Genomic DNA, 26264 nt, shown 5'->3' with positions numbered 1-26264 from the left:
TAATTGTTAAACTCAAAATAACTTTGACAACTTTAAGTCTATAGCAACCTAATAACAAACACAAAAATGCACCTGGTGCTAAATGAGCATTGACAGATTGTTTAACTGCAGTTTGACAGGATTTCATCAAGTGTTAGGAGACCATGACCTCTAGTGGCTGTGAGCTGCCCACTGCAACCAGGGGCTCATGATATCCATGTTTCCAGTTGAGGTAGAGGCAGTGGTTGCAAACAGTCAAAGTCACTCAAACACACTTTATGTACTTGCCTTTATTCAAATAAAACACCTTCCTGTCTCTGTCTGGGCAACCAAGACTTCCTCCACTGAAAGGTCTTAGCATTTGGCTTGTCTGTATCCAGAAAAGAATAAATAAAAACTGTCAACAAAGCAAGCACTTTAGGACACAGTTGTACAAACACACAAAAATACAACTTTATCTAACACAACCAACCAAAAAAAAAAAAAAAAAATAAAAAAATCGGTATTTGGTACCCCAATGACACACATCAAATATAAGTTATACTGCAACATTCAAGTCCTGTGATTTCTGAGTATATACGTTCATAACATGAAAATATTTGGAAATACATTGAAAATATTATGTATTTACTGCAGATATATAACGCTTTTCTTTTTAACAATACACAAAACTGACTAGTTTGGTTAAAATGACACTGACCCCACAGAAAGCAACATTCAACAGGTATCTGTGTGCTTCTGTTGGCTGGTGTTGTAGAAGTGCTGCTTCAAGACACAATATATGGTCTGATCTAAGGCCTGATTATTCCCAGCTGATGGTTCACTGGCCTCCCCTACAACATCTGAAGCTGCTTGACCACCTGATGAACATTTGGCAAACCCTACAGCATCGTGTCAATATAATTGTGCTTCAGACACTGAACTATGTTACTATATCAAAAATAGACAGGGCCTTTGCAGACCACACTCACAGAAGGCACATACAGTTCTTAAAGACTACAGTACAAACACGTCTGACTAGTTTCTACCCACAGCTCAAACATACTATAGCTATTAATTTTCTCATCTAGAAAGCTGAGACACTTTGCTACAGGCCCATGCACTCTGTGAGCAGAGAGACGGTCCAACTATCAGCCTGTTTAAGACCTTCGGTTAGTGTACACGGTGAATAAATGGTCCAATTTGGTGATATATTCACAAGGCAACAACATTACATTAAATATGTCATCTGTGATACAAACTCTTAAGACAGAAGTGGAAAGATAAAGACCATAAATATCAGCAACAACGTGTGCAGATCAGCGTGGTTGGTCCTGAGGTGTGTTTCTACAAAGACCCCATTCAGGTAGCAACTTAGTTATTAAAACTGGTGATCGTTTTCTCGATTAATCGATTAGTTGCTGTGTCGATCAGTGTTTCTTAAAAGCCTTAAATGACGTTCTCAAATGTCTTGTTTTGTCCACAACTCAAAGATAATCAGTTTAGTGTCATGGAGATGGAAAGAAACCGCAAAATATTCATATTTAAGAAGCTGGAATCAGAGAATTTTTCCTTTAAAAAAAAAAAAAAAAAAAGACTCAAATTAATTGATTTAATTTAATAGCTGGCAACTAATCAATTAATCATTACAGCTCTAAATCACACAGTTAAATTTTTTTTTCCTTTTTTGATATCCATAACACTAAATATTCCTCTCACTGGTTTGTATTGGTTTGAAAAGAGAGAACAAGATGACAGCATAACAACATAAAATCTTACAGCTTGTCCCTGGAGGTAAATATAAATCACCACTAGGAGGCACCAGAAATCAAATATAGCCCTGAAGGTGCATTTAAAGGATTTAGTGGAAATAATAAAACATTTCACATGCATGGACTGAGTTGGAGCAAAAGCAGGCTGCACGTTTGAGCAGATTTATGATCGTATCTGCAGTGAGCTGACGCATCACGAGCTTGTTCAAACTGCAATAAATAACAGCACATAATCTCTTCTTCCCTCGACACTAGCTAATCATTACAAACCATTTTCATCTGTCCATTTTGGTCCTTCAGTTCAGAAACAGATCAGAGTACAGCTTTTCTATAAACAAGCTAGTTGTACAACAAAACACAAAATGCAAAGATGTGCAAATTTGCTATAGTTCTCAGAGGTCTGTCGTCTGGCTGCCATATCCATACAGTTGCTGCTTAAACGCTTATTCTAAAAAAACACTACAATAGAACTGTAACACATCTACAAGTACCACATAATGGAAAATTACCTGTCTGATGTTGATGCAAACCAATAAAAACCTTCACACACAAGCAGGGGGACGGCCTTGAGGTCTGTAACTTTCAGCATTTAAACCAGTGGTCAGGACCCACACCATTGGGTTGCAAGATAAATCTGAGGGGTCTTGCGTAATCAGACTTTAAATTTTTAATCACTGAGTCATCTTCTAATCTTAAGGCCCCTAACAATGTTCAAATAAGACTGAAAACATACAGTTTCCAACCTCTGATTAGGAGTTACAGGCATAATTTTAAAAAGGGTCACAAGCATTAAACCACCCAGGCGACCTTTCACACATTCACATGATGTAAGTAACTTAGTTAAAATGAGAGACGTGACCCAACGCATGTAAGGTATGAACGCTTCTAAATCCATGGTGTATTTTCCGTACCAACCTCCTGCTTGTGTATAAATCACTTCAGGCATTTCGCTGAGTCAATTCCTCGTAGATCATGTTGTTAATTTCCATTTGTCGTAGTGTCACACTAAGGCTTTCGGTCAGCTTATGTGTGTGTGAGTTGCTGAGTATGGGCGCATGTGTGGAGGAAACTGCACAACCAGTACTGCATTGTGTAAGAGCATGTGTGAGTGTGCTCAAGTTTCACTTGCTTAATCTGTACAGTGCTTTCTGTTGGAGGGTTATCACTTACACAATTTTAATTTATTCTAAATAAAAACCTGCTCTTTTGCACATGTGGCTCATGTGTGAGAGGAGAGGAGGAGAGGAGGTGTGTTGAGCTCATATCTCAAGTTTGTTCATCCATCTTTAATCAATCAACCTATACTCATCTAAATCCTGATTGTCTGCATCCCACAGCTTCCTTTGTGTTCATTCTTCCTCCGCTATCCCTCCATACAGCATTTCACACAAGGCCTTTGTTGTTCCATCACTCGATCTTGTCCGGGTCTATATTGTCCAAGTCGATATCAGGCGAGGCCACACAACACATGCACAGTTTTTGGGTGTACAGAGAGATCTCATCTGCAGTGTCAGAAAAAAACACAAGGGTTGCAGTCAAGAGAACATCTTTGAAAACACAATACAGTGTTTTAAAACAAACATTTTCATACAAGGTTAATAATATTAGGAGGGAGTATTCTTACCTGCACTACAAAACCCTTTGCACAGGTTTCATACGGTTGTTACAAAATGAAATGCAAGGACTTTCAAGTACTTTTTCAAGCTCTATTTTTCCCCTTTTCAAGGACTTCACTCAAAGCGAATATAATTTAAGAGGAAAATTAAATCTTAAGAAAACACTGTGTTCAAACAACCTTGAAAAGTATGTTTGTGTCAGTGTGTGGGCTGGATTTATGAAATGGGTTAGGTGAGGAGTTTAGCACTTTTTTTAGAGTTTTAGTGCACTTTAAAAAGACGCACACGATGAGGGGTGATGCTGATGGGTTGGTTTATTTATTTATTTATTTATTTATTTATTTATCTGGGCTTAGTTGAGATGTTGTTTGTATATTTAATATCTAAGACTGTTTATTTATCTATATTAATGGTTGTAAATAAGTTTGGGCTATTTTCAAGGTATTCTAGTACTTGATTTTTTGTCTGTCAACATTCGAGCACATCACACTCCTTGTACGAACATTGTTTACAGTTCATGGGCTCTACATTAAACTGAACTTTGAGACCCTAATCTCAATCATTCTTCAGCTCTTAACACTAAGACAAGTTGTTTTTACATGTGCTTATGGTATTAGGTCTACATGTAACTTTCAGTACGTCTAGTAAGCCACTTTCAGAGGTGGTCCATACATCATAACCACATTCACCCACAGGGAAATCTTACATATGAAGCTCAGCGTAACTTCAAGCAGCAAGACTTTCTCTGTGCTTCACAATTCTCTCTATCCCACTGCTTCCTCTAATCAGCTGTCTATGGGTGTTCACTCTTTTGCCACAATCTCTATCAGCCAATCAGGACGGCATCGTAAAATTTTATATCTGCCCTCTCCTCTGCTGCTGTCAGCCATCATTTTAGGCAGAATCTTCGCGCCCTCCTCCACCCGGTTCACTTCCGGCCATCGTATCCAGAGTCCAGGATGAGCTCAACAAAGGGTGATTCCTCTACTCAACCAGATCGTTGCCACTTCTCCATCTTCCTCTCATCTCATCTTCACCACCTCTACTTCCCTATTCGACTATGGATTCATCACCCTCCTTAAATCATACCATCTCTACGGGGTCTAATTGCCAAAGACTTTCCACATTTTTCATTATGCGCACGTGTTAATAAATATTCATTGCTGCAAAGCTAGGAGCGTTTCTGGCAGTCAGTTTCACAGCATGATGTGAGTTAAAATATCCGTAGTGTGTGTGAGCACATCAAACTCAAAGAGGAGAGGAGCAGCAGAGCACTGCACCCATGAATGACGCCACAATGCGACAGAGACTCAGCATAGCCTTTTACTACAAGACTATTTTGGTACATTTACCCACCAGTGCGGCAGACAGCCTTCTGAGATTTACTTGCCAAATGAAAAAACTCCTGTCCACAGCATCACATAGCTTAGCTTCGGTAGAGGAACCACTGTACCCAAAGGAAGCTGTAATATGCATCTGAATTTAAAAGATAAATGATTATAGTAAAAGACTAGAAAAGCACTCGGAGAGCGTGCAGCATTATCAACCTTTCCTTCCCTTTCCTCAAAATCCGTTCAGAACTTAGTTATTTTCCAGACAAACAGACCAACACCGACGAAAACATAACCTCCTTGGCGGAGGTAAAAATATTGTTATCAAAAGCAGCCAAAGACTATTAAAGGAGTACAAGGGTCTCCCAAAACAAACATGACCACAGCTGTGATGTGCACTATAGCATTAGTTGCAGCTTCCTACCGAGCATATCTTTGAGGAAGGCTGGTCTGGAACTGGGTGGCAGATGGATGCAAATGAAGTAGACTGGTACGCCAGACAGTGCCACAGCAATTCCCACCAGAGAGTTAATGGTGTCGCTGTAGAGGGGAACCACTACCAGGAATATGCTGCACAAGCAGTAGAGGATGGGGAAGAACAAAGAGAGCTGCAGGGCGGGGAGAGAAGACGGGCAGAGGAGCATGACAAGGGCAAAGTAAGAAAAAAGGGGAGACAGAAAAGAGGAATGGGGGTAGCAAAAGGTCGGGAGAGAAAAAGCAGAGAGAATAAAACTTGAAACAATTACATTGAGAAATATTATTAGTTTAGACCATAGTCCTCTGATGATTTAATTGTGGCTCTAATCACCCTTAAATTGCTCAGCCAGTGTCCAGTGCAGTTACTTTAATGGTTACTGAAAGAATCTAATAAACTGAGTGATCAAATTCAAAACATCATGGGCTATTGTCATAACTCAAAGTCATACTGACTTTGATCATCAAAAATGCTTCAAAGAGAATAGACAGCACATGATCTATGTAACCATTTCTGTTGAGAGGACAGAGAGCAGCTTTTTATGTTTACCATTAATTGAGTGCTGTCAATGATGTGATAAGAAATCACATGGGGACTTGTAGGGTTTAAGAGATGTCATAATGTGACACCTTTGGCCAAAAGGTGGCTCTGTTTACCCAACATACACCTTTCTAACAGGGTAGATGCAAGGAGTAAAGCACACTGTATTATATTTTTCAGGGTGTTCAGCCAGAAGGCCAGATATATACACCAGTCAGCCACAACATAAAAACCACTGACAAGTGAAGTCAACAATATTGATCATCTTGTTGCAGTGCAATGTTCTGTTGGGGAAATATTGGGTCCTGGCATTCATGTGGATACCACTTGACACGCACCACCCACCTAAACACTGTGAAGTCAAAAGGGCATGAGGTCTTAACTCCAAATTCCCCAGATCCCAATCTGATCAAGAATCAGTGAGACGTGACGGTACTCCAAAGCTCCTGTACCTATGCCTTTAGAGGTCAGAGCCACATCCGATCAACAGTGGGAATGTGACCTGCTGAGACATGGACACAGGACCTCTGGGGGTGTCCTGTGGTGTCCAGCACTGGGGCACTGGCAGCAGATCCTCCGAGTCCTGTGGGTTGCGAGGTGCTACATCCCACAGATGCTTGATTGGACTGGGATCTGGGGAATTTGAAGGCCAGGTCGACACCTTGAGCTCTTTTTCACATTCCTTTGGCCACTCCTGAGCAGTTTTGCGTCCTGCTGGGAGGGAGTACTGCCATCAGGGCGTGCTGGTGCCATAAGGGGGTGTACTTGGTCTGTAACAGTTATTGGGTGGGTGGTGTGAACAAAAAGATCAATGTTATTCACTTCACCTATCAGTGGTTTTAATATTTTGGCTGATCGGTGTAGTTTCTGTACAGATTTCATGCAAATATAACACATGAATAATCTGAGTTGCAAGCAGGAAATTCTCCGACACCTACTGTAATGATTCAGATCGCTTCCCAGGACCAGGTGATTAAAACAACACAGCTAACAAATGTGATTCAGGAGCTTCAAGATGTCCCACAGTCACATAATGCAAAATGATGAGTTGTCAAAACTGAATTACCACAGATAAGTCACTTGATGAACATTTCTGAAGCTAGCTAGCTTTCTGTGTCACTGTAGTTACCTGTCTGACATACATTTCACGTCTGTGTATGTTACATACCGCACTGATGCACAGAAACATGTGTGCCTGAAGGTCTGAGTCACTATGTTCCTTAAACATGCACATCAGTGCTCATACTGCATTTTTTTTATTACCTTAACTGGTCGGTGCAGATCAGGCGCTTTAAAACGAAGGTAGATCTGGCTGGCTATTGACAGGCCGATGAACAACCAGTAGTTGAAACTGAAATAGTTGATCAACTGGAAAACGTCAGGCACAGACAAGTAGAACAGAGACATGCCACCCTGAGAAGAGAGGATCAAAACACACAGAAAAAAAACACTGAGTTTAATAACAAGGACACACCAGGGAACAGGCATCCAAATACACAATTTCATCTCAAAACCAAAAGAAATATGAGGTACTGACATTGAAAAGCAGTGCAGGAATTGGGGTGAAACGCTTTATGTGGATCATGCACAGGACATTAGGCAGGTGGCCTTCTCGGGAACCAACAAAAAACAACCTGCAGGGGGAAAAAAAACGGTGCTTATATGTTTTGCTGACATTTTAACATTCAAAACATCACAGGCAGAAATAGGATTTTGGAGAACAGCGAGGTAAAGCTGCACATACTGCATGTACTGACCTGGAGGCAGCAATGATGGAGGAGTTGAGGCCACCGTAGCAGGAAATGGCCACGGATAGAGGGATCAGCCACCGAGCCCAGCCCAGCACCTCATCTGCAAACGTCTGAGGAGACATGCAACAAACCTTAGAAACCTTACACATGAATTTATTGATAAGATCAGTGGCTCTAAACATAAAAACACAGAATAAGAGTGTTTGCAAATAACAGTAAAACAGCTGATTACTCTGATGACAGTATAGTGCTTTGAGAGCCTCGGCCGTGCTGCATCACTGAAGTTCACCCTGTAATATTAATAGTGTAATATTGAGATAATACAAAAATTTCTGACAAAATAAAGGACACAGTCAAAATGTATTCACTTTCTGCTTGTGTTATCTGTTTCCATGGAAATACATGGAGTCTGACTAATAACTGGAAACAATCAGTTATGTCAGTTGACTCCTATGTAATGAAACTTTGTTTACTACCACAGCAAGTAGGTCGACCCTTAGAAACTACCGAGCAACAGAGATGATTTCTAGTCTCTGTTGAGTCAGCCTGCCAACTTGAGCCAACCTTAATGCTTCGTAGTATTTGTAGGTTACCCAAACTGAATAAATACCATACACATAAATACAAAAACTGCCTTGTCAGCCCAATCTTGTTGTAACCAAGGTATATTGGAAAAAAAAAAACACATTTTCAATGGACAGATTTAGCCACTATGTCAGCAAACATCACACATAGGCTATTTTTAAGATATCGCTGTATCATCAAGTCACTGGCACAGCTAATGTGATCCAAACAATCCCAGTAACAGTAAACTCCAGAGTGTAGTCAAGTCCAAAAGTCAAAATTTATTGAAGAAATATAAACCATTTCAAAAACTAACAACCATGTTCTTATCTAAAAAAATATTCATCTTCAGTCAGTCCATATTTGCATGGTGTTTAGCCTTTCACTGCAGTCACATAACCGTTTGCTCTCTAACTTGCTGCACACAAGAAAGACAGCGAGCTGTAATAACAGGACGGTCGAGCAGCAGCAGTCTGACACTCAACTCAACTTTATTTATATAGCCCTTTAAAACAGCCACAGCTGAAACAAAGTGCTGTACATAAATAGACAAGGCAACACAGGGACATAAAACAATTGACAGGAAAGAAATACTAAAATAATTGTTTATTGTTTTTAAAACAATTTAAAAACAATAAAACAATAAATAAAACAAACCATAAAACACTAAAACAGAAGCAGAGTCTCATGCGGAGTTGAAAGCCAAGGAATAAAAATGGGTTTTTAGACGAGTTTTAAAAATGGACAGTGAGGAGGCTTGTCTAATGTGGAGGGGTAGCTCGTTCCACAATTTAGGAGCGGCAACGGAAAAAGCTCTGTCCCCTCTGAGCTTCCGTTTGGACCTCGGTACCTCCAGGAGCAGCAGATCAGCTGACCTGAGGCACCGAGCAGGAGCGTAGGGGTGAAGAAGCTCAGAGAGGTAAGGTGGGGCCAGCCCATTTAAAGATTTAAAAACTAATAAAAGAATCTTAAAATGGACTCTAAAGTGCACAGGCAGCCAGTGGAGGGAGGCCAGGATGGGAGTTATATGCTCCTTCTTACGTACTCCAGTTAACAGGCGTGCAGCTGCGTTTTGCTCCAACTGGAGACATGCAAGGGAGGACTGGCTGATAAAGTGCATTACAGTAATCCAGTCGAGATGTAATAAAGGCATGGATTACTGTTTCAAAGTGCTGTTGTGCAAGGAAAGGTTTCACCTTAGCCAGCTGTCTAATTTGAGAAAAGCTGGACTTCACTACAGAGCTAATTTGCCAATCCAATTTAAAATCACTGTCCATCTTAAAACCCAAGTTTGAGACTGTTGGCTTTAAAAAACCTGCCAAAGGGCCCAAGTCAACAGGGGGGGTTCACAAAGGCCACTGGGACCAAACACCATCACTTCTGTTTTTTTCTCATTAAAATTTAAAAAGTTCAAGGCCATCCAGTCTTTGATGTCTTCAAGACATGCCAGAAGTGGTGTGAGTGAGAAGGCATTTTTCTTTTTTAGCGACACATATATCTGACTATCGTCCGCATAAAAATGGAAAGAGATGCCATGCTTTCTCAGGATGGATCCCAGGGGCCCTAAAATCGACCCCTGTGGAACCCCGTACGGCAGTGGAGCAGAACTGGATTTTGAGTTTCCAAGGCTTACACTCATGCTTCTGTCAGCCAGATAAGACTGGCCATCAAGGCCAGGTTTCTTAAGTAGGGGCTGGACCACTGCATGTTTCAAACTCGGGGGAACAACACCAGAGGACAGACTGCTGTTAATGATGGCCACAACCGACTGCCCTATATTAGGGAAAACTACTTTAAAGAAACCAGGAGGGACAACGTCACAGGGAGAACCTGATAATATGGCCAATCAGAACTTCTAAAAATGATAGAGACACAGGTTCAAACTTATCAAGAGCTGCAGAACAAGGAACAGGGACAGAGGGGTCAGATGCAGGGGCTGGGATGAGAGCCCTTGCAGTAGCAACCTTATCAATAAAAAAAAATGCAGGAAGCTATTGCACATTTCAGGAGATGCCTCCAAGCTGACAGGCTGTGGGGCATTAAGAACAGTGTCAATGGTTTTAAATAACACACGCGGGTTATGACACCACCATAAATGATTTTCATTTCAAGAAGATTGATTCAAATCAAAGTCAAATCGCTATGAGAAGATATTACTTTCCTACTTTACACAGGCTGTTACAGAAGAAGCTGCCACCCCTTTCTTTTTTACTTTTGGCCATGAAAGATAAAAACAACGCATATATAACGTAAATAATTGTAGCTGGTTAAGTGCAGTAAAACTTACTTAAACTGACTCCACTAACACACAAAGGTGATGACATGGGTCGATGTTTTTACTTTGCATCGATGATATTGGTCGATCGATTGTTACACTTCTATGTAAAATAGGGGGTTGGTCTGCATATATATGAGAGTGTGTGTGTCTTCTGATGGAATAGCTCCTTAATTCTTTAAGGAAAATAAACCCAGCAGGAATCACCACTGCAATAATGAGAATTGGCAAAATGTTGTACTGCTGTCTACCGTTTGGAGACTCTGTGTATTTGGCTGAGAGAAAGATAAAGAAACTGTGAGGTGGGTTTTGGTATTAACTGCGTATTACTTAATCTCATACTTTGATAAGAGCTACTCAGCTGTCTACAAATGATAAGAAGACAGAGCTCGACTCCCCAGGTGCCAGAGTGCCAAAAGCACAACTCAGCAATGATATATCATATTAACACAATGTTTGTGCCAAACAGGGTCTAAGTTCAAATACTAAGAACATTCAGTGCAGTGCTGAGTTGTAAAGTCTAAGTAGTGCCCTGTGCCCAGTTAGACAAGGTTTGACACCATCACTCTCTCCATATACATATCCAGTCATTAGTAAAACATTTGTTGTCTCTCTCAGCTTGCTTTCAAGACAGCACAAAGTTTATAACTTGTTTGAACATTAGTAAACCATTAGAATCAATACTCTAATAAACAATTAACAAATACCAGTACAACTCTTCCTCCTCCAATGCACTAATCACATCATCAACTTCCCCATGTTCCTGTGTGGGGCGCTAACCTCTTTAGCTAAACGAGGTTCCTGTCATCATCTGGACTCCTACAGTCACAGATAACCAAACACAAGTACCGCAGCAGACGCTAGTGTGGCTGCCAGCCAGACTGAAAGAGATGACAGCAGAAGACAGGAAGGAAAGATCAAAACCTGCTTCCCCTACGAGGCTGAGCAGATGCTGTCAATTTGGGTAAGTCCTCTAATGTACTAATAGAGTTTATGGGCAGACATTAGTATGCACACGCTTGGACTGTCAGATTCGCTTACTGCTCATATACAGCTTCTTTAGTGTACAAAGAGAATGCATTAAAATTACTCACCACAGCAACAGCTTCACTGCTAAGCACTTTGTCTGCATCCATGACGACGTAGTAAGCTATGTTGGTCAGGATGTAGATCACAGTGACAACAGGCATGGAGATAGCGATGGACAAGGGCAGATTCCTGAAAATGAGAAAAGTCAAAGCTCTTAGTTGTATCTTAAATATTTACTGAAGAGATCTGTGAAATAAAATCCTTGCAAAACACGTGGTACTAAAAACAATTCATTTGTAGCTGTGATGCATTTCTACTGAGTAAAATGAGGCCATGATAACTTATGGAAGTCACAAGATTACTTAGTTTTAAGTCAGATTTATGCAGTGCTAGATTCACAGTGGGTAAAGTTATGTGGTGAATTAAAACCTGCTATCAATTGTGATGAAAAGCAATCATGCGTAGCATTAAATCTTCTGAAATACCAGACCCCATACCTCTCTGGGTTTTTGATCTCCTCTGTAATGAAGTTGAGTGTGTCCCAGCCGGAGTAGGAATAGAGAGCTGAATAGAGGGCCAGGGCCATGTCACCAGGGTTCAGCTTGGAGCCTTTGAACGAGTCCTCAAAGTTCTGGTCAAAACCTACACAGAGTTAACAATACACGTCTTTTTTTTATTTTGTCTTGTCACCCCAAAATACATGCAGGGTTCCTACACATTTGGAATTTCACTTCTCAGAAACTTTTCGGCATTGTTGTTTCTTTGTTTTTTTTTTCAGAAAATATGCGACATCTGAGTAAATATATCAGTGTATCATATTTCACATCATATTTAATTATTCTTAATAGGCGATTGTGGCCAAGTACCATGATGGCATGCAAATAAAAACTCAGGTAAGTTCAATGTCTGGGCTGAGGCATAAAGGGTGGGCCTCTGGGTGCAAGTGATGCAGTAACGAGACGTCGGTGTTTTTTCCTTTCATGTGGCTCAGAATCGCCTTCTCCCCCATGTTGACGATGCAGGGTTCAATGCTAAGGTTTTTTTTTTTTTTTTCACTGGGGGGGAAGGGGGGGGGGGGCAGTGGCAATGTTTATCAATCGTTCTCCGTCTATTTATTTTTCACCCCTCTCTCCAGTTCTGCTGTATTAACACCAGGTTTAATATATTTTGCTTCCATCTCTCTGCCCTGCTCTACTCAGCTCTCTCTCTACTCTACCAGTAGACTACCACATCCACCTGTTGCAAAAAAAAGGCACACAGCAGTGTTTCCCCTAGGATGGAGTTGTAGCAGCGGAGGTGAAGCAAATGTGTGAAACTTTTTTGTAAGCTTGCAAAGCACAGCCTGCTGGGATGTTTCTGTGTATCTACTGTCACCAGGAGGGCTCTTTAGGACTAAGCACATACAGTACATTTGTGCACAGTAATGAGCAGGTGAAATGTCTGTCTAGCTTACATATGAGGTGTCTCAAGATTTAGGAAAATAAAATTTTATTGAATATAATAACAGTAAAAAGTCACATGACATGCTGCTGTTTTGTGCTATGACCTATTTAAATGCTCAAAGTTGTTATTTACGTGACAACGCCTGAAGGCAGCATAAGCTCAGCACCAAGAGGGCCGTGCTGCGCTGCTGTGCGAGCAGCATGTTTGTCTGTGCGTTTGTTGCTGGTTATTTACACAGTGTCCATAACAATAACTTTGTCAGCTGACAAACTGCACCGGGCTCGGGGTCAGGTTTGGTCAGGAAAATGCGGCCCGTGCCGCTCTAGCGTGCTCACCTGTGTGTGTGGCGGAACTCCGCCGTATGCGATACAGAGAGCAGAGGAGAATTGTTAACGCGTGACCATGTAGAGTCAGAATGACACGATGACATAACACCATAAATAGTAGGCCTATATTGTTATGTTATTATATGAAGCGTCCGTCGTGCAAAATAATATGACTTTAGTTTATGAAGAGGTAAGACAGAGCTCTCTCCTCTCCTCTACATAGTGCAGCATGTAGCGGACTGGACATACCACTTGTCAATCAGGTTAAAGGGGTGGTATGTTTTCTAATGTTTGCTCTCACACAAACTGTGCCTGGCCTGGCATAAAACACGACCCGGATTGATTAAATTATTTTTGGAAATACCTAATTTTCTATTTTAGAAAACAGTATTTTAGAACAGTGGTAATAGTCTGGAAACATAAATATTTTTCCATACTTTATTTTTCATGCACATGTTAAAACAAAGTGCGCAGTGTGCATCTCCACCCACTACTGAAATTTAATCTCTTGTGTGTCCACGTTGGCTCAGCAGTGAATTGTGTACAGCCTTTCAGACACAAGGGGCTCCATTAGTCTACTTCTAAACAAATGTAATATTATGTAAATCACACTGTGATAAAGTTTATCACTAATGCAGTACAGGTTGAATCTAACACTGTGGGTCTGCTGATGTAGGCTTCTTTATAATTTGCCAGAAAGTAGCAGTGAGAGTTCAACAGAAAGGCATGTAATCACAGTGGTTTAAGCTCATACACCGCACAAACCTGTAAAACCACAAATTGACCAAACTCTAGCCTGAAGCAGATTTACTTCAAAACTGGAGCAGTGGTGCAGCAGGGACAATATTTACCTCTGTACTGCTTTGAAGAAAAAGAAGTTTACATTGGCTAATTTTAACTATTGACATGATTCTGTTAACTGATTCAGTGAAACTGATTTAATCATAAACAATGCAGCAGTGATTAATGCCTTCAATTTTTAGTAAAGTTAAAGCAGTAGTGTTGGAATAATACAGAGTTGACAGGATACCCTACCTTGTCCCAGTTTAACCAGGCCAGTAATGATGATAACAATGAGAGCGAGGACCTTAGCTACGGTGGAGACGACCTGAAGAATAGCGCCCCATTTCACTTTCATACAGTTCACAAAAGTCAGTGCACCTGAAAGAGACAAAGAGGAAGACAGCAGCAGTTAACCAATATTACATAACAACTACAGAGTTTATATTAAATGCTGAACAAAAGTAGAGAAGGGTATTCAAAGCATGGATTCAAATTTAAAATCAAGAATGTCTGGAGAACATATTTATTGATTTATTTAATTTCTATAATAAACTCAATGAAAAGAGGACTTGGATGTACAAAAGATATACAGAGTATTTGTGTATAAGTGGGATGGGGTCGTGAGTAAATTCATTTATCAAGTTGAAAATCTGCTCTACACTGTTTATATACGGTAAAAGCACAAACCCTACTGGTTCATTGGCACCCTGACTACTTCTGAAGCCCAACTCAGTCACACTTGGCACACAGATCATATCTAAACAAAACCAACAGGTTTTAGGATTAACATCTGTATTTAATAGCTGTAATTCTTTTTCAATTCCCTTCATCTAGAAGCATCAAAAAGCTTTAGGCTTGCCGTTCACTAAGCACAGGAGACTTCCGGCAGAGTTGTGAGGAAATCAACAGGTATTAAGTGTAGTTACACACATATCCCTTTAAGCGCAATGGAAACAAAGACTACCTGATTAAATGCAGCATGCATGGTCTAACATCTAGTGCTGCAGCTAACGATAACTACAGAAACTACTTAAACACTGTGTTTACTTTAAATACATGGAGCTGATCCCTTTCACCTATTGTGGCAGCATTTCGTGACCTCTTCCTCAAACATTCAGCAGTTTGCAAATGGCTTAACAGTAATCACATGGGAGGATGATATAAACTAACAGCTAAGAGAAAGCCTCAAATTAAATAAAGCTAGTACTGCAAACACAACAGGGTGCGAAACAAAAGCCAATTTAGCAACCCAAGCCTAATCTAATAAAGCCTAATATATCTACACACACAAAGCCTCACCCAGGTCCCCTTTGTCCTTTCAACAGTAATCTAAAAGCATAAAACAGATTAAGAGGAGCATGTAAGTGTGTTTAGTATAAGCCAAGCCTTACATATGATGACAGCAGCGAGGAGACGGACTGCAACATAGGGGGATGGACAGGTAGGGTAGAAGGGCTGGACCAGGTAGTTGGAGAAGGTCAGCGCTATCACTGCCTGACAAGCTGGCTCAACTATCAGCAACGACGTCCACAGTCTACAGAATAGATAAGTCTTAGTTATGAGGCATAAATAAAACATATTGTTGTTAAACTTATGTAAAATAACAATGAATAGCAGACTTAAGACTGTACATCTCACATTACATTATACAGTGCATTAACAGGGCAATATTTAATCATGCGTTTATTGGTGAATTGAACTGCAGCCAGTTTAAAGCCATTTAAGGATACCAGGCTTGAGGTTGGCCTGTTCTACCTGTTTGGTGAATTTAAAAGAAAGGACATGTGGTAGAAGACCAACTATTGAGTTACATTTGTGTCTTAAAATGAGTTAAAAGATTACATCTGAAGGCTGAAAGAGTAAAACAACAACATACCGGATAAAAGCCAAGAAACCTCCAAAGGCCTCCAGGATGTAGGCATAGGAGGCTCCGGATTTACGGATGGTAGTACCCAGCTCAGCATAGCATAGCGCTCCAACAACAGAAAATACCCCTCCAATGGCCCATACAATCAGGGACAAGCCAAATGAGCCTGTGTATATGAGAACTCCCTACAGAACAATGAGAGCATACACTATCAAATGACAAAAAAAGTAAAGCATGTGAGAATTTATATTACACATCAGAGTTGTCTCACTTCTTGTGGGTTCAAAATAAATAATTTTCATGTTGTTTAGGTTGCTGTGAAAGCTGCCGTTTAAACTCAGACCAAACAATTGCACAAGACTAAAAAAACAAACCTTAACATCACTCAATAAATACCGATTTCAGACTTTGAAATGTTTGATTAACAGTGTGCGTCTTACAATCAAAGGGCAAGAAACTATATTTTGTCTACACGAAAATAAATGTAATCACCGCAAATATATTCACTGAGCTATCAAAGACTCTTACCTTAGGTGATACAAAGATACCGGAGCCTATCATATTCCCCACAATGAGACAGACCCCGTGGAGGAGGGAAATCTCCTGCTTCAGCCGCACACCACTGCCCTGAGACGCTGAGTCTACCTCAGCAACCATTGTGAAGGATTTACAGCCGTCAGCCTCAGCTTGGAGAAGGTAACAGGGAAGTGACAGAGAGGACGGACTGATTCCTGGTAGCACCAGAAACTGAGACGAGGTAAAACAATACAACAATAAAATGATTGGAGGGGTGTTGACCGAGACAAAAGGAAGGGAGGTGGGAGTGTCACTTGAAGGCTGACACCATGCCTGTCTCAATCGGCCATCATTGAATCTGAGGAGTAATTCTCTACTGGGATGATCTGTAAGAAAAGCAAGAAACACAGTGTCACAGAGTCCTTTACACATCTCTGTAGTTTTGCTGAAGGGAGACGAGTAGATGATCCTGACTCAGTGTGCGATTGGTTTACTGTTTCTTGCCTTATGGACACTTTGGCTCCAACAGGGCAAGGCAAGGCAATTTTAATTGTACAGCATATTTCATACACCGAGGCAATTCAATGTGCTTCATGGGGTTTTAATAAAGGGTAATAAAAAATAGAACAAAGGTGAAAGATTTACAGTTTTAAAAGTGCAAGGTAAGTGAAAATAAAAATAAATAAAAGAGTCCACTGCAGTGTGTGCTGGTCAGCTGGTCTCATTTGTTAATGTTACTGTTGATCGGCTTCGTGAACGTCAGTCTCAGTGTGACGGCATAGAAAGTATTCACAACATACTTTCTGTTCGTCTTGCAAATGCAATTATTTAGAAATTAAATTAAGAACTGCCTTCTGTGAAGATGAATTACGAGTTAACTCTTGCGTGTCAATGCTGTAGACTGCCTGGGTGCTGCACTGCCCCCACAGTTGAGTTTTGCCTGTTTCCTTCTGTCAACATTATGTTATTAACAAACATTTAGATTATCAATTACTGACACTTGTAAGTTCATGACGAATCATCCCTGTAGAATTGATTATTTCCACCACCCCCAGTAGAAACTAGTTTGGGGGATAGTGGAACCAGAGGGTTGGTTAACCTGTCAACAGTGGCAAAGAGGATGTTGATGATCTCAGAGCAAAATGACTGCCTAGCAGTTTTCGAGCTCTGGCGATAAATATGTATTTTTTCTTTATAGATTTCAAAGAGAATCTGGAGGTTTGATATGCACCATATTTGCTTTTCCTTTTGCTAAAATACCGTAGTTTGTTTACATAACATAGTGCATGTTTATTAGATTCAATGAGGACGGAGAGGGTCTGATGTTACGCTACACGGTGTGATAGTCAGATGCATGTTTGCTCTAAGGACACAGCGTAGTTATGTTCCAATCAGGAGCAGCTGCTAATGTAGGTGAGACCAAATGTGATAGTTCAGTTCATAAGGAACGGCATTCACAACATGGCACTACCCTGACAAACTGCTCCAAACTTAACCACAACTAACCAAACTTGTCTTTCTTGGAAGAAGCTGTAAAAATAAGGTGGAGCTGTCTTAAAGGTGGGGTCTGGGTTCCAGTTGCTGTTTTGCTGTTTGTAAACACACATTCTAATTTGGCCCCTCCTATCAGGCTCAACTCTCCCGGGTGTACGGAGCCCGGAGGTACGGAAGAAGGCTTCACAGAAGAAGTTTAGGCAAGGCTCGCGCTGGTGCACGCTCGGACACGCTCGGGCACGGCACCTGCGCTCTCTCCGAGCGGTCCGAGCTCACAAAAACATCAAAATACAGTTAAAGGGCAGGAGCTCTGCAAACAGAGTCACCAACACACGAGTAGAAGCCCATAGGAGATGATTAAGCAGGATTTCATTTGTATATGTCTATATTTTGTTTTGTTTGAAAATCCTCCAGATCCTACCTTTAACAAAAATACAAAAAACAAAACTTTTGTATGTATATGCTTTGTATTTTCAATCCAAAAACAGACAACAGAATTTACACCTGCTGTTAGCATATGATCTGCATCTAGATACATTATCTAAATAATGACATTTGACACAGACTTTTGTATTTATACCTGGTATTAGCATTTTTCTGATTTGCCAAAACACACATCACATCCCAGGGACCTGTACTATGAACAGGGCTCGACAGTGCGAGTGTTTCACTCGCATTTGCGACTAAAAATAGGTGTGTGCGAACTGAAAAAAATATTTAGGGGCACATGTGCGCGTAAAAAAAAAAAAAATAAATAAAAAAAAAAAAATCAGCCGAAGCAGCCTATATTTTTGTCAATAAAAAAATATGATAATCTAACTGCAAATGTTGGAGGAACTCCAGCCGCCTTCCCTCTTCCGTCTTCCCTGTGTGGCACGGTTATGGGCGGTTTTCCAAGCCACTGTCGGCACAATGAATATGCGACGCCGAGGGTAGCGGTGCTGCTTTGTCAGGCGTTGCTGCCCTCTCCAAACAATGGGACAGCCAGCACAAAGCGGTTTTACAGCTAATCATGTATAGAGGCCTTTAGGGACCGTTCGCCACAGGACCGCTGCTGGGCAGGGTGGAAATAAAGCCCTTTTCCACACAGAGCGCGCAAAGCGCAGACCTCCACCGACGAACCCATTCATTGTGTATGTGCTACCGCGGCGCAAGAGCGCACCGCAATGCCGCCGAGCTGAGCAGCGCGCGCCGCCAGCCTGCCTCGAATTTAAATTTTTTTAAATACTATCGCAACGCGCTGTGACGACACCTCGGTGCCGCGCGTCCAATAGCAGAGAAGAGCCTGAAGTAGACCCGAAAGCGGTCACCATGGAGCTGTAGCTCCTGAACGAGCCTGTACTCCCCCAAATCCTGTCCTCTGCACCCTACCCCGCAGTGGGTGTCGCGAAAGCTCTGTGTGAAATAGGCTTAAGTCCTGCAGAGTTTCAGAGGACCTGGAGAATGTTTTAGGATAGTAATAACATTATATAAGATAATCATATTGCAAAGATAATATATATAAAATAATAACATTAAACGCGAATTTTAATGTTATTTTAATCAAAAGACATTTTAAGCATTTTTGTGAACAAGCTTTTGTATATGATCTTCATCTATGTGACTGGGAAAAACTGTATCTTATCCCTGACTGTGAAATGGCCTTATCCTATTTTAAATCATTATTCTCAGAGGTTGCAAACAAGCATGCCCCGCTGAGAAAATTCAAGGTTAAAGGACGTGAAAATCCATGGTTCTCAGATAAGCTGTCTGACATCATTCACAAAAGAAATGTAGCATGGGCACGTGCACGAAAATCAAAATCTGAATCAGATTGGATACATCTTCGGCAGTTAAGAAATAAATGTACTTCTCAAATTCGTAATGCTAAATCTGACTATTATGTCAATCAAATGACTGAAAATTCAAATAATCCTTCAAAGTTCTGGAAGGCTGTAAAGGACATGTCCATGGGCATGGGCCGAAATTGTACGCTGCCACAATCATTAAGTATCGGAGATGAAATAATCACAGATACTGTGAGTATACTAAACAACTTAAATCAGCACTTTGTGTCCTCAGGCCTGCTCTTTGAATCCAAAACACGGAACCTAAATGGTCCCTCCATTTCTGAAGATGCGTTTCCCTCTGACTCTAATTTTAATCTAGCGCCCATAGAAGTGTTTAAAGTGCTTGATGCCTTGAAAAACATGGAAACTAAGAAGCCAGCAGGTCCTGACGCTCTTGATCCTTATCTCCTAAAGACTGCTGCTGACATTATTGCTGAGCCCTGACATATATCTTTAACCTGACTTTTGAAACGGGCAAAATACCTACTGATTGGAAGACAGCTTTTGTCACACCCATTTTGAAATCAGGGGACCCATCACAACCTAACAATTATAGGCCAATATCAAAACTTTCAGTCCTAGCCAAGGTGCTGGAAAAGCTTGTCTGTAACCAATTAAAGGATTTCTTATTACAACATAGGATTTTAAATGATTTGCAATCAGGTTTCAGGAAGAAACACAGTACTGTAACTGCCACAAAGGTCCTCAATGATATTATAAATGCCATTGATACCAAGGAACACTGTGTTGCACTTTTTTTAGACTTATCTAAGGCCTTCGATACTGTTGACCATGCCACCCTCCTAAAGAAAATGACTGAACTTGGATTTTCCTCAATGACATTAAATTGGTTCAAAGATTACTTATGTGGAAGACAGCAATGTGTAAATGTGGATGGCAAATCATCAAGCTTTTTAAATATTAAAAATGGTGTGCCTCAAGGATCCATTTTAGGCCCCATCTTATTTATTATTTATATAAATGATTTATGCAAAGATGTTGAAAATGTAAATTTCCACTTTTACGCGGATGATACAGTTTTATATACGTCATCAGTCTCTCTGGAAAGTGCAATAAACAAATTACAAGCGGCATTTAATGTTGTTCAAAGAAACCTCTTTTCACTAAAACTGGTGCTGAATGCCCAAAAAACCAAAATGATGTACTTTTCAAAAGCCAGATCACACTTGCAAAATAATATTCAGATTTTAACTCTGAATAATGAGTTAGTTGAACATGTCACAACTTACAAATACTTAGGTTCTCTGTTGGAAGAAAACCTGTCTTTTCATCACCGCATAAGTAATCTTACTAAGAAATTGAGGGTGAAGTTGGGTTTCTTGTATAGAAACAAACGCTGTTTTTCTTTTGCTACAAGGAAGAAACTTATTCAAGCAACTGTATTGTCTGTAATTGATTATGGTGATATTCTCTACATGCATGCTACCTCTGCTTCTTTGAAAATGATTGACTCTTTATATCATGCAGCTTTGAGGTTTGTTTCAGGCCTGAGTTTTCAAACCCATCATTGTGTCTTGTATGAGAGTGTTGGATGGCCTTCCTTACACAACAGAAGAATGGAACACTGGCTTATCTTTCTTTACAAGGCCATTTTGCATGACTTACCGGCTTATGTATGCTCATTACTGACTCCAAAGATTGCTAGTTATCGTAATCTGCGCTCTCATGGTCAGATCGCATATGAAATCCCTCGGACTCGCTGTTTTTGGCGAAAGAGCATTCAGCGTCTGCGCTCCAAAATCCTGGGCTGAGATTCAGACCCATCTTAGACTTGACCGTTGTATTAGTCTAGAAAATTTTAAAGTTAAAATTAAGGAGCATCTGCCCACCATTTGTACGTGTTTTATGGATTAATCGCGAGGATTTGATACTGGATGTAATCCTTTTTATTTATTTATTTATTTATTTATTTTATTTTTTTTATCTGAGGTTTATTAGTATGTCACTCTTTGTGTAACTTCTTGTGCTGCCTTCTTGGCCAGGATCCTCTTGAAAAAGAGATTATTATCTCAATGAGAATTCCCTGGTTAAATAAAGGAAATATATTAAAGACAAAATTAAATTGCAATACTTTTTCAAAACTTGATGAGTTTACCTTTCTGTACATTTTGTATACAAATTCATTAAATAATTTTGCTTGTAAATCAATCAGTCTTTTATTTATAAAGCACTTTCATACAAAAAAATTAATGCAAATGTCTATTTGCATCACGTTTATTATGGAAAACACATTATTTGATCAATTTACATTGTGCCCCTAAAGTTCTTTGTGCACTCCTTACTTTTTCAACTTAAGAGCACGTGTGCTCCTTGGGAAAAAAGTTAGTGTCAAACCCTGATGAAGCAAGTTCAACATAACCAGGATATCTTTTAATTATCTGGCTTCACTAAGATGGTTATCGCGTAGCTCACTCACCTCTGCATTTTACTCCCAGCCACGAGCACTGCATTACTGCAGCAAAAATCATCGTGATGTGTTTAGTGTCATAAACAATGCCTCTGTTTGTTAGGAGCTCTGTTGTGGAAACAGAAAGTCTTGAACAATTGAATGACTCTACTGACCTCTAAAAGTGTGTGTTGACAGGTTGTAATCCAATCCTTTGAAGTTAACCCGTTCCGGAGCAGCAAAAAGTAAACCAGCTTCATAGGACTGAAAACTCAAGGATAACGCTTAAGATACCTCAACAGCCCCAAATCCTGCTCTGTAGTACAGGCCTCAGGTGTAAGACAGAAATTTAGTTGTATGGATTTTTTTTTTCCTTTGCTAAGAATGAGGTTGTCTGTAGCTCTGTATCTTGTTTGAGACAGCAGAAAGAGGAAGAATTTATCAGTTGTTTTACTAAGAATGCGGCCAAACTGCACAGACTGAAGTTACAGAGCCAGTTAAATGCTAGGACGGCCCCCCGAGATGTTGTCTGTTAAACTAAAGCAGGTATATGTGTGTCAAATGAGCATACGTGCAGTCAGCTATAGTATACGCCCACATATAGCACCCAACCACCCACACATGCTCCTGCGCATATTTGAAACGCAAACATAGAAACAATCACACTAACTGAAGTTAGCTGAAGTTAACAACACCCCCTGATGAACAGGAAAATAACTAAGACTTAAAATACTGCCCCACAGAAACATGGCTTTTTAGCAGTTCTGCACACTATGAAATTCTAAATGTGCACAAGATGTACAGCTTCGGGCTCCAATTCAAGAAATCAGTGAGAGTGTGAGTAGGGAGTTATTGACTGAGTTCAGTGTAAGAGGGTAATCATCTTATGGAGTTCAAGAGTCTGATGGCTTGAGGGATGCACAGCAGGTTTCTAATATCAATACACTATAATGACATGTGATATATTTTCCATGGCTGGGTTGGCCCGGTCTAACACAAAAGAGAGTGGGACTATTTAACATCTAAACCAGTCTGACTAAATTCATGTTTCACAACCAGATAGACCAAAATGCCCTGGAAACAATGCAAACAATATCTTAAACTATAATTCATTAGGGCTGCATATTTTTCCCCATGTATTATTCATTTAAATGTGTAGCTGCAATGACACTATGTGTGGAGGGCGTACTCTGGAGCAGTAAAAAAACAGGGCTTCAAATTCACTAATGAACTGCCTGGACTATCTGCTTTCCAAACAAATAAATTCTATCTGATTGCAAAGTTATCTTTGTGCTCCATTTGTTATAGAGTAGTATGATTGTGAAATGTTCATACACCATCCAGCAGTTTCTGAAGTGTTAGAGGGGAATTTTTACAAACTAGAGTGGCACTTCTCGCCAAATTTTGGGGAAGATTTGATTTTGATGATTTGATTGATGTTAAAACGTCACAGCGGTATAACTTTCACTCACATCAAGCACTGTATATGAATCAACTACCAGAAAACAGACTCTAATTTACACACTAAAGTCCAGGGGTGTCACATACAGCCCAATTTGATCTCAAGTGGGCCGAACCAGTACAACCACTGCATAATAACGTATAAATATCAACCCCTTCAAATTTTTCTTTCATCTGGAAAGATTCATCCATTTACCAAACAAAGAAGAGAGAAAAGGTATGTGCAAATTCAACAGTATGCTTTCATTACATGTGACTTTTATTCATAATTTTCTACTAAAGTGGAAGCTACTGAGGAGGCAGGTTAAGTCATATCCTGCATTACAATCTGAAGTTTTGTCAGTGCCCAAGCAGCAGCGTTCTACTAATATTGTTTTAAGACAATACTGAAGCTGCTGGTTGACAATATTTTGCATATTGTTCAATATCTCTAAATATGACCACAGCAAGTATTCACTGTTGTTTCAGTGAGCTGGTCAGAGTGGAAACGCCTCTAAGGCAGTATTATACATAAGTATGTGCTCACTGTTTAAATTGCTCCTGAAACCTCTCAGCCTTCACATGTGCATCAATATTAAAGTCAGCTGGAGGGCCAGACTGGACCCTTTGGCGAGCCAAGTCTGGCCCCCAGGCCGTGTGTTTGACAGCCCTGTTAGAGTCATATATCAAGTAAAAACATCTAGTTGCAGCTTCACAACTTTTAGTATTTGATTGCTTTTCTCTATTTTGTGTTGTTTTTGGCAGAAGGTAGGACTTCAGCAAAAAAAAAGACCTTAAAGCAAAACATGACTTCTTTGCCAAACACTAGTGAAAACACAGTAGTAAAATGTCTGTGAGGAAAAAGCGCCATGTGTCCCTTGACTTGACCAATAAGGTTGCATCTACTCTGCATGCTTAAGGCAATATGGCTGCTGCAGTTAAGTGAGTGTCTTCACAAGCTAAAAAAGGACATCTCTGCAGGAAAGGAAGATACTCTGTACATTCACGCTACTACATGTGCGGTTTATATACCCCGTGCTCATGAGAAAAACAAGTTTAACTAACCGCACTGAGTTATTAAACTTTACTGTTGACGCTATAGTTAATTACAAACAAAGGAGGTAGCTTCCTCTTGTGTGTCTGACCCAAGTTGAGAAACTGAACAAACTACAGTCGGACGGCAGACACGATGGGGACTGTGAAAGGTGGACAATCTTCACAGGTGGACACGTGTCACGGCGTTAACTCACCTGTATTTTTAATCCGACATCAATCAACCTAGTTGTGAACCAGAACACCCAGTCCTGTTAGTTTGCTCTAATACATCAAAATAACCGCTTGCTGTTAATAATTACCGTTAGCGGCGGATGAATTTATCGCGTTGTTAGCACTTACCGGATATCACTAATAAAAGAGGATAACGTTAGTGAGGGATTAATGAATCCGTGTTTCACTACGTTACCGTTATTTCATTGGCTTATACAAACACTAACTGTTATTCATCCTAAACTCGCTATGTGGCGGCTCTGTGATGTGTCATACAGCTAACATGGCTAGCTAAGTTCCCCAACTGATGCAACATACTTGATGCTATAGATGCTAACACTATACATACTTATGATGTTAGCTAGTTAACGTTAGTCCGAGTGCAAACGCTCAGCCTAAACGCCTTTTTTGAGCGTCGGACAGACTTTGAAATTGGATATGACTGTAACGTTACTCAAAAAATATAATAGAACAAGTTACCTCTGCTGTGCCGCCTTTTAGTCCGCTGGAGCAACTCATGTGCCGTGTTTCAGATTTGAGGGACCAACTTTAGCTGTTTAACGTCACATCCCAGTCAGTCAGCATCTGTAGCTAGCTCCTCCTAATCACCAACCGCCAAGGGATGTGTGGCAACACCCACTGACGGACAGAGGGGGACCAAGGCGGCTTTGACAGATAATTATACAGCCGGTGAAAACATCAGTGTTTCTCAAAATATCCTTGTTGTATCTATAAACGATGACACAGACTGTGGAGTGTCTTCCATCACTCCGCGAACAGTAACGAACACGTCACGCAGACATACAGTAAATACCAACGGGTGAGCGCATTGATCTGTAGCTGAGCAGTGATGCGGTCACTCAGGTGCCAGGAGGGTCTTCTTTTTTGTCCTGTAGAGTGAAGTCAGGTATTTCTGGACACTTTTTTATGACATTACCAAGACAACCACCTTAAACTCTAAATACTAGGCTACCTTAAGTGTTACTTTACCACTTGCTATGGTTCTCTGCTTGACTATATTCCTATAAATAATGTTGGACTTTCAAACAGATGGAGAACTCCCATGACATGTTTGGGTGAAATCAGACAGCTGGTAAGGTCAAATGGGACAGTCATATTTATGTTTATGTTATGTGCCAGATTTAGCCATACAGGCTAATGCAGTCATCTGCAGTCCCTGGCAGGTTGATGATGTAAGTGTATATAAGAAAATGACATTAAATTAACACACAAAAGCACAGAAGCACATTAGCACAGATAAAAACGGATTGAATGCATCTCCATAGAAGGGCACACGAGCACAGAGCAAGCATATAACCGTAGACATAAGCACTAATGTGGTTAAATCCATTTACCAGTTCAGTCATTACATCATTAATGTTACCTATGACTTCGTCAAAAAATATCTCCCAACTTCTCTGCCATGCTCTCCCTGTTCTTTTGCTGCCTGTCTCCTCAGTGCCATATTGTCTACAATGGGCATGTTTGTGTGTGCGCTTGTGTGTGCGTATAACAATTAGGCTATGGCTAATTCTGAGGTGACAAAAATACTAGAAATGCCTGTAATATGACAGGGTGGTAT

General features: G+C 40.4%; 1 protein-coding gene across 3 annotated transcripts; it reads right to left on the bottom strand.

The window, feature by feature from the left end:
• Window positions 1-1534: 1534 nt before the first annotated feature.
• Window positions 1535-25477, bottom strand: si:dkeyp-120h9.1 (Y+L amino acid transporter 2-like). Of its 3 annotated transcripts, none has more exons than XM_049601707.1 (12): window positions 25163-25477; window positions 16259-16477; window positions 15740-15915; window positions 15255-15397; window positions 14116-14241; window positions 11809-11953; window positions 11377-11500; window positions 7450-7553; window positions 7230-7326; window positions 6956-7105; window positions 5102-5285; window positions 1535-3232 (listed from the first exon to the last, which is right to left on the bottom strand). In XM_049601707.1, exons 1-12 carry the CDS (start codon window positions 25199-25201, stop codon window positions 3138-3140), a joined length of 1602 nt encoding a protein of 533 aa, XP_049457664.1. In that variant the 5' UTR covers window positions 25202-25477; the 3' UTR covers window positions 1535-3137. The 3 variants fall into 3 exon arrangements, with proteins under 3 accessions (XP_049457664.1, XP_049457665.1, XP_049457663.1); XM_049601708.1 differs by having other exon boundaries at window positions 16259-16632; window positions 25163-25475; XM_049601706.1 differs by lacking the exon at window positions 25163-25477 and having other exon boundaries at window positions 16259-19910.
• Between the last annotated feature and the right edge of the window lie 787 nt (window positions 25478-26264).

This window comes from Epinephelus fuscoguttatus, linkage group LG17, assembly GCF_011397635.1.
Source record: "Epinephelus fuscoguttatus linkage group LG17, E.fuscoguttatus.final_Chr_v1".
NCBI classification, from domain to species: domain Eukaryota; kingdom Metazoa; phylum Chordata; class Actinopteri; order Perciformes; family Serranidae; genus Epinephelus; species Epinephelus fuscoguttatus.
Note: the sequence above shows the minus strand (reverse complement) of the source record. Positions and strands in the feature narration are given on the sequence as shown.

Coding starts and splice junctions, on each gene's coding strand:
- si:dkeyp-120h9.1 (XM_049601706.1), bottom strand. CDS start 16,678: ATGTGTAAAGGACTCTGTGACACTGTGTTTCTTGCTTTTCTTACAGAT. Junction 7,554..11,376: donor GCAGTGAAGCTGTTGCTGTG/GTGAGTAATTTT, acceptor ATGTCTCCTCAG/ACGTTTGCAGATGAGGTGCT. Junction 7,327..7,449: donor TCCATCATTGCTGCCTCCAG/GTCAGTACATGC, acceptor TTCCCCCTGCAG/GTTGTTTTTTGTTGGTTCCC.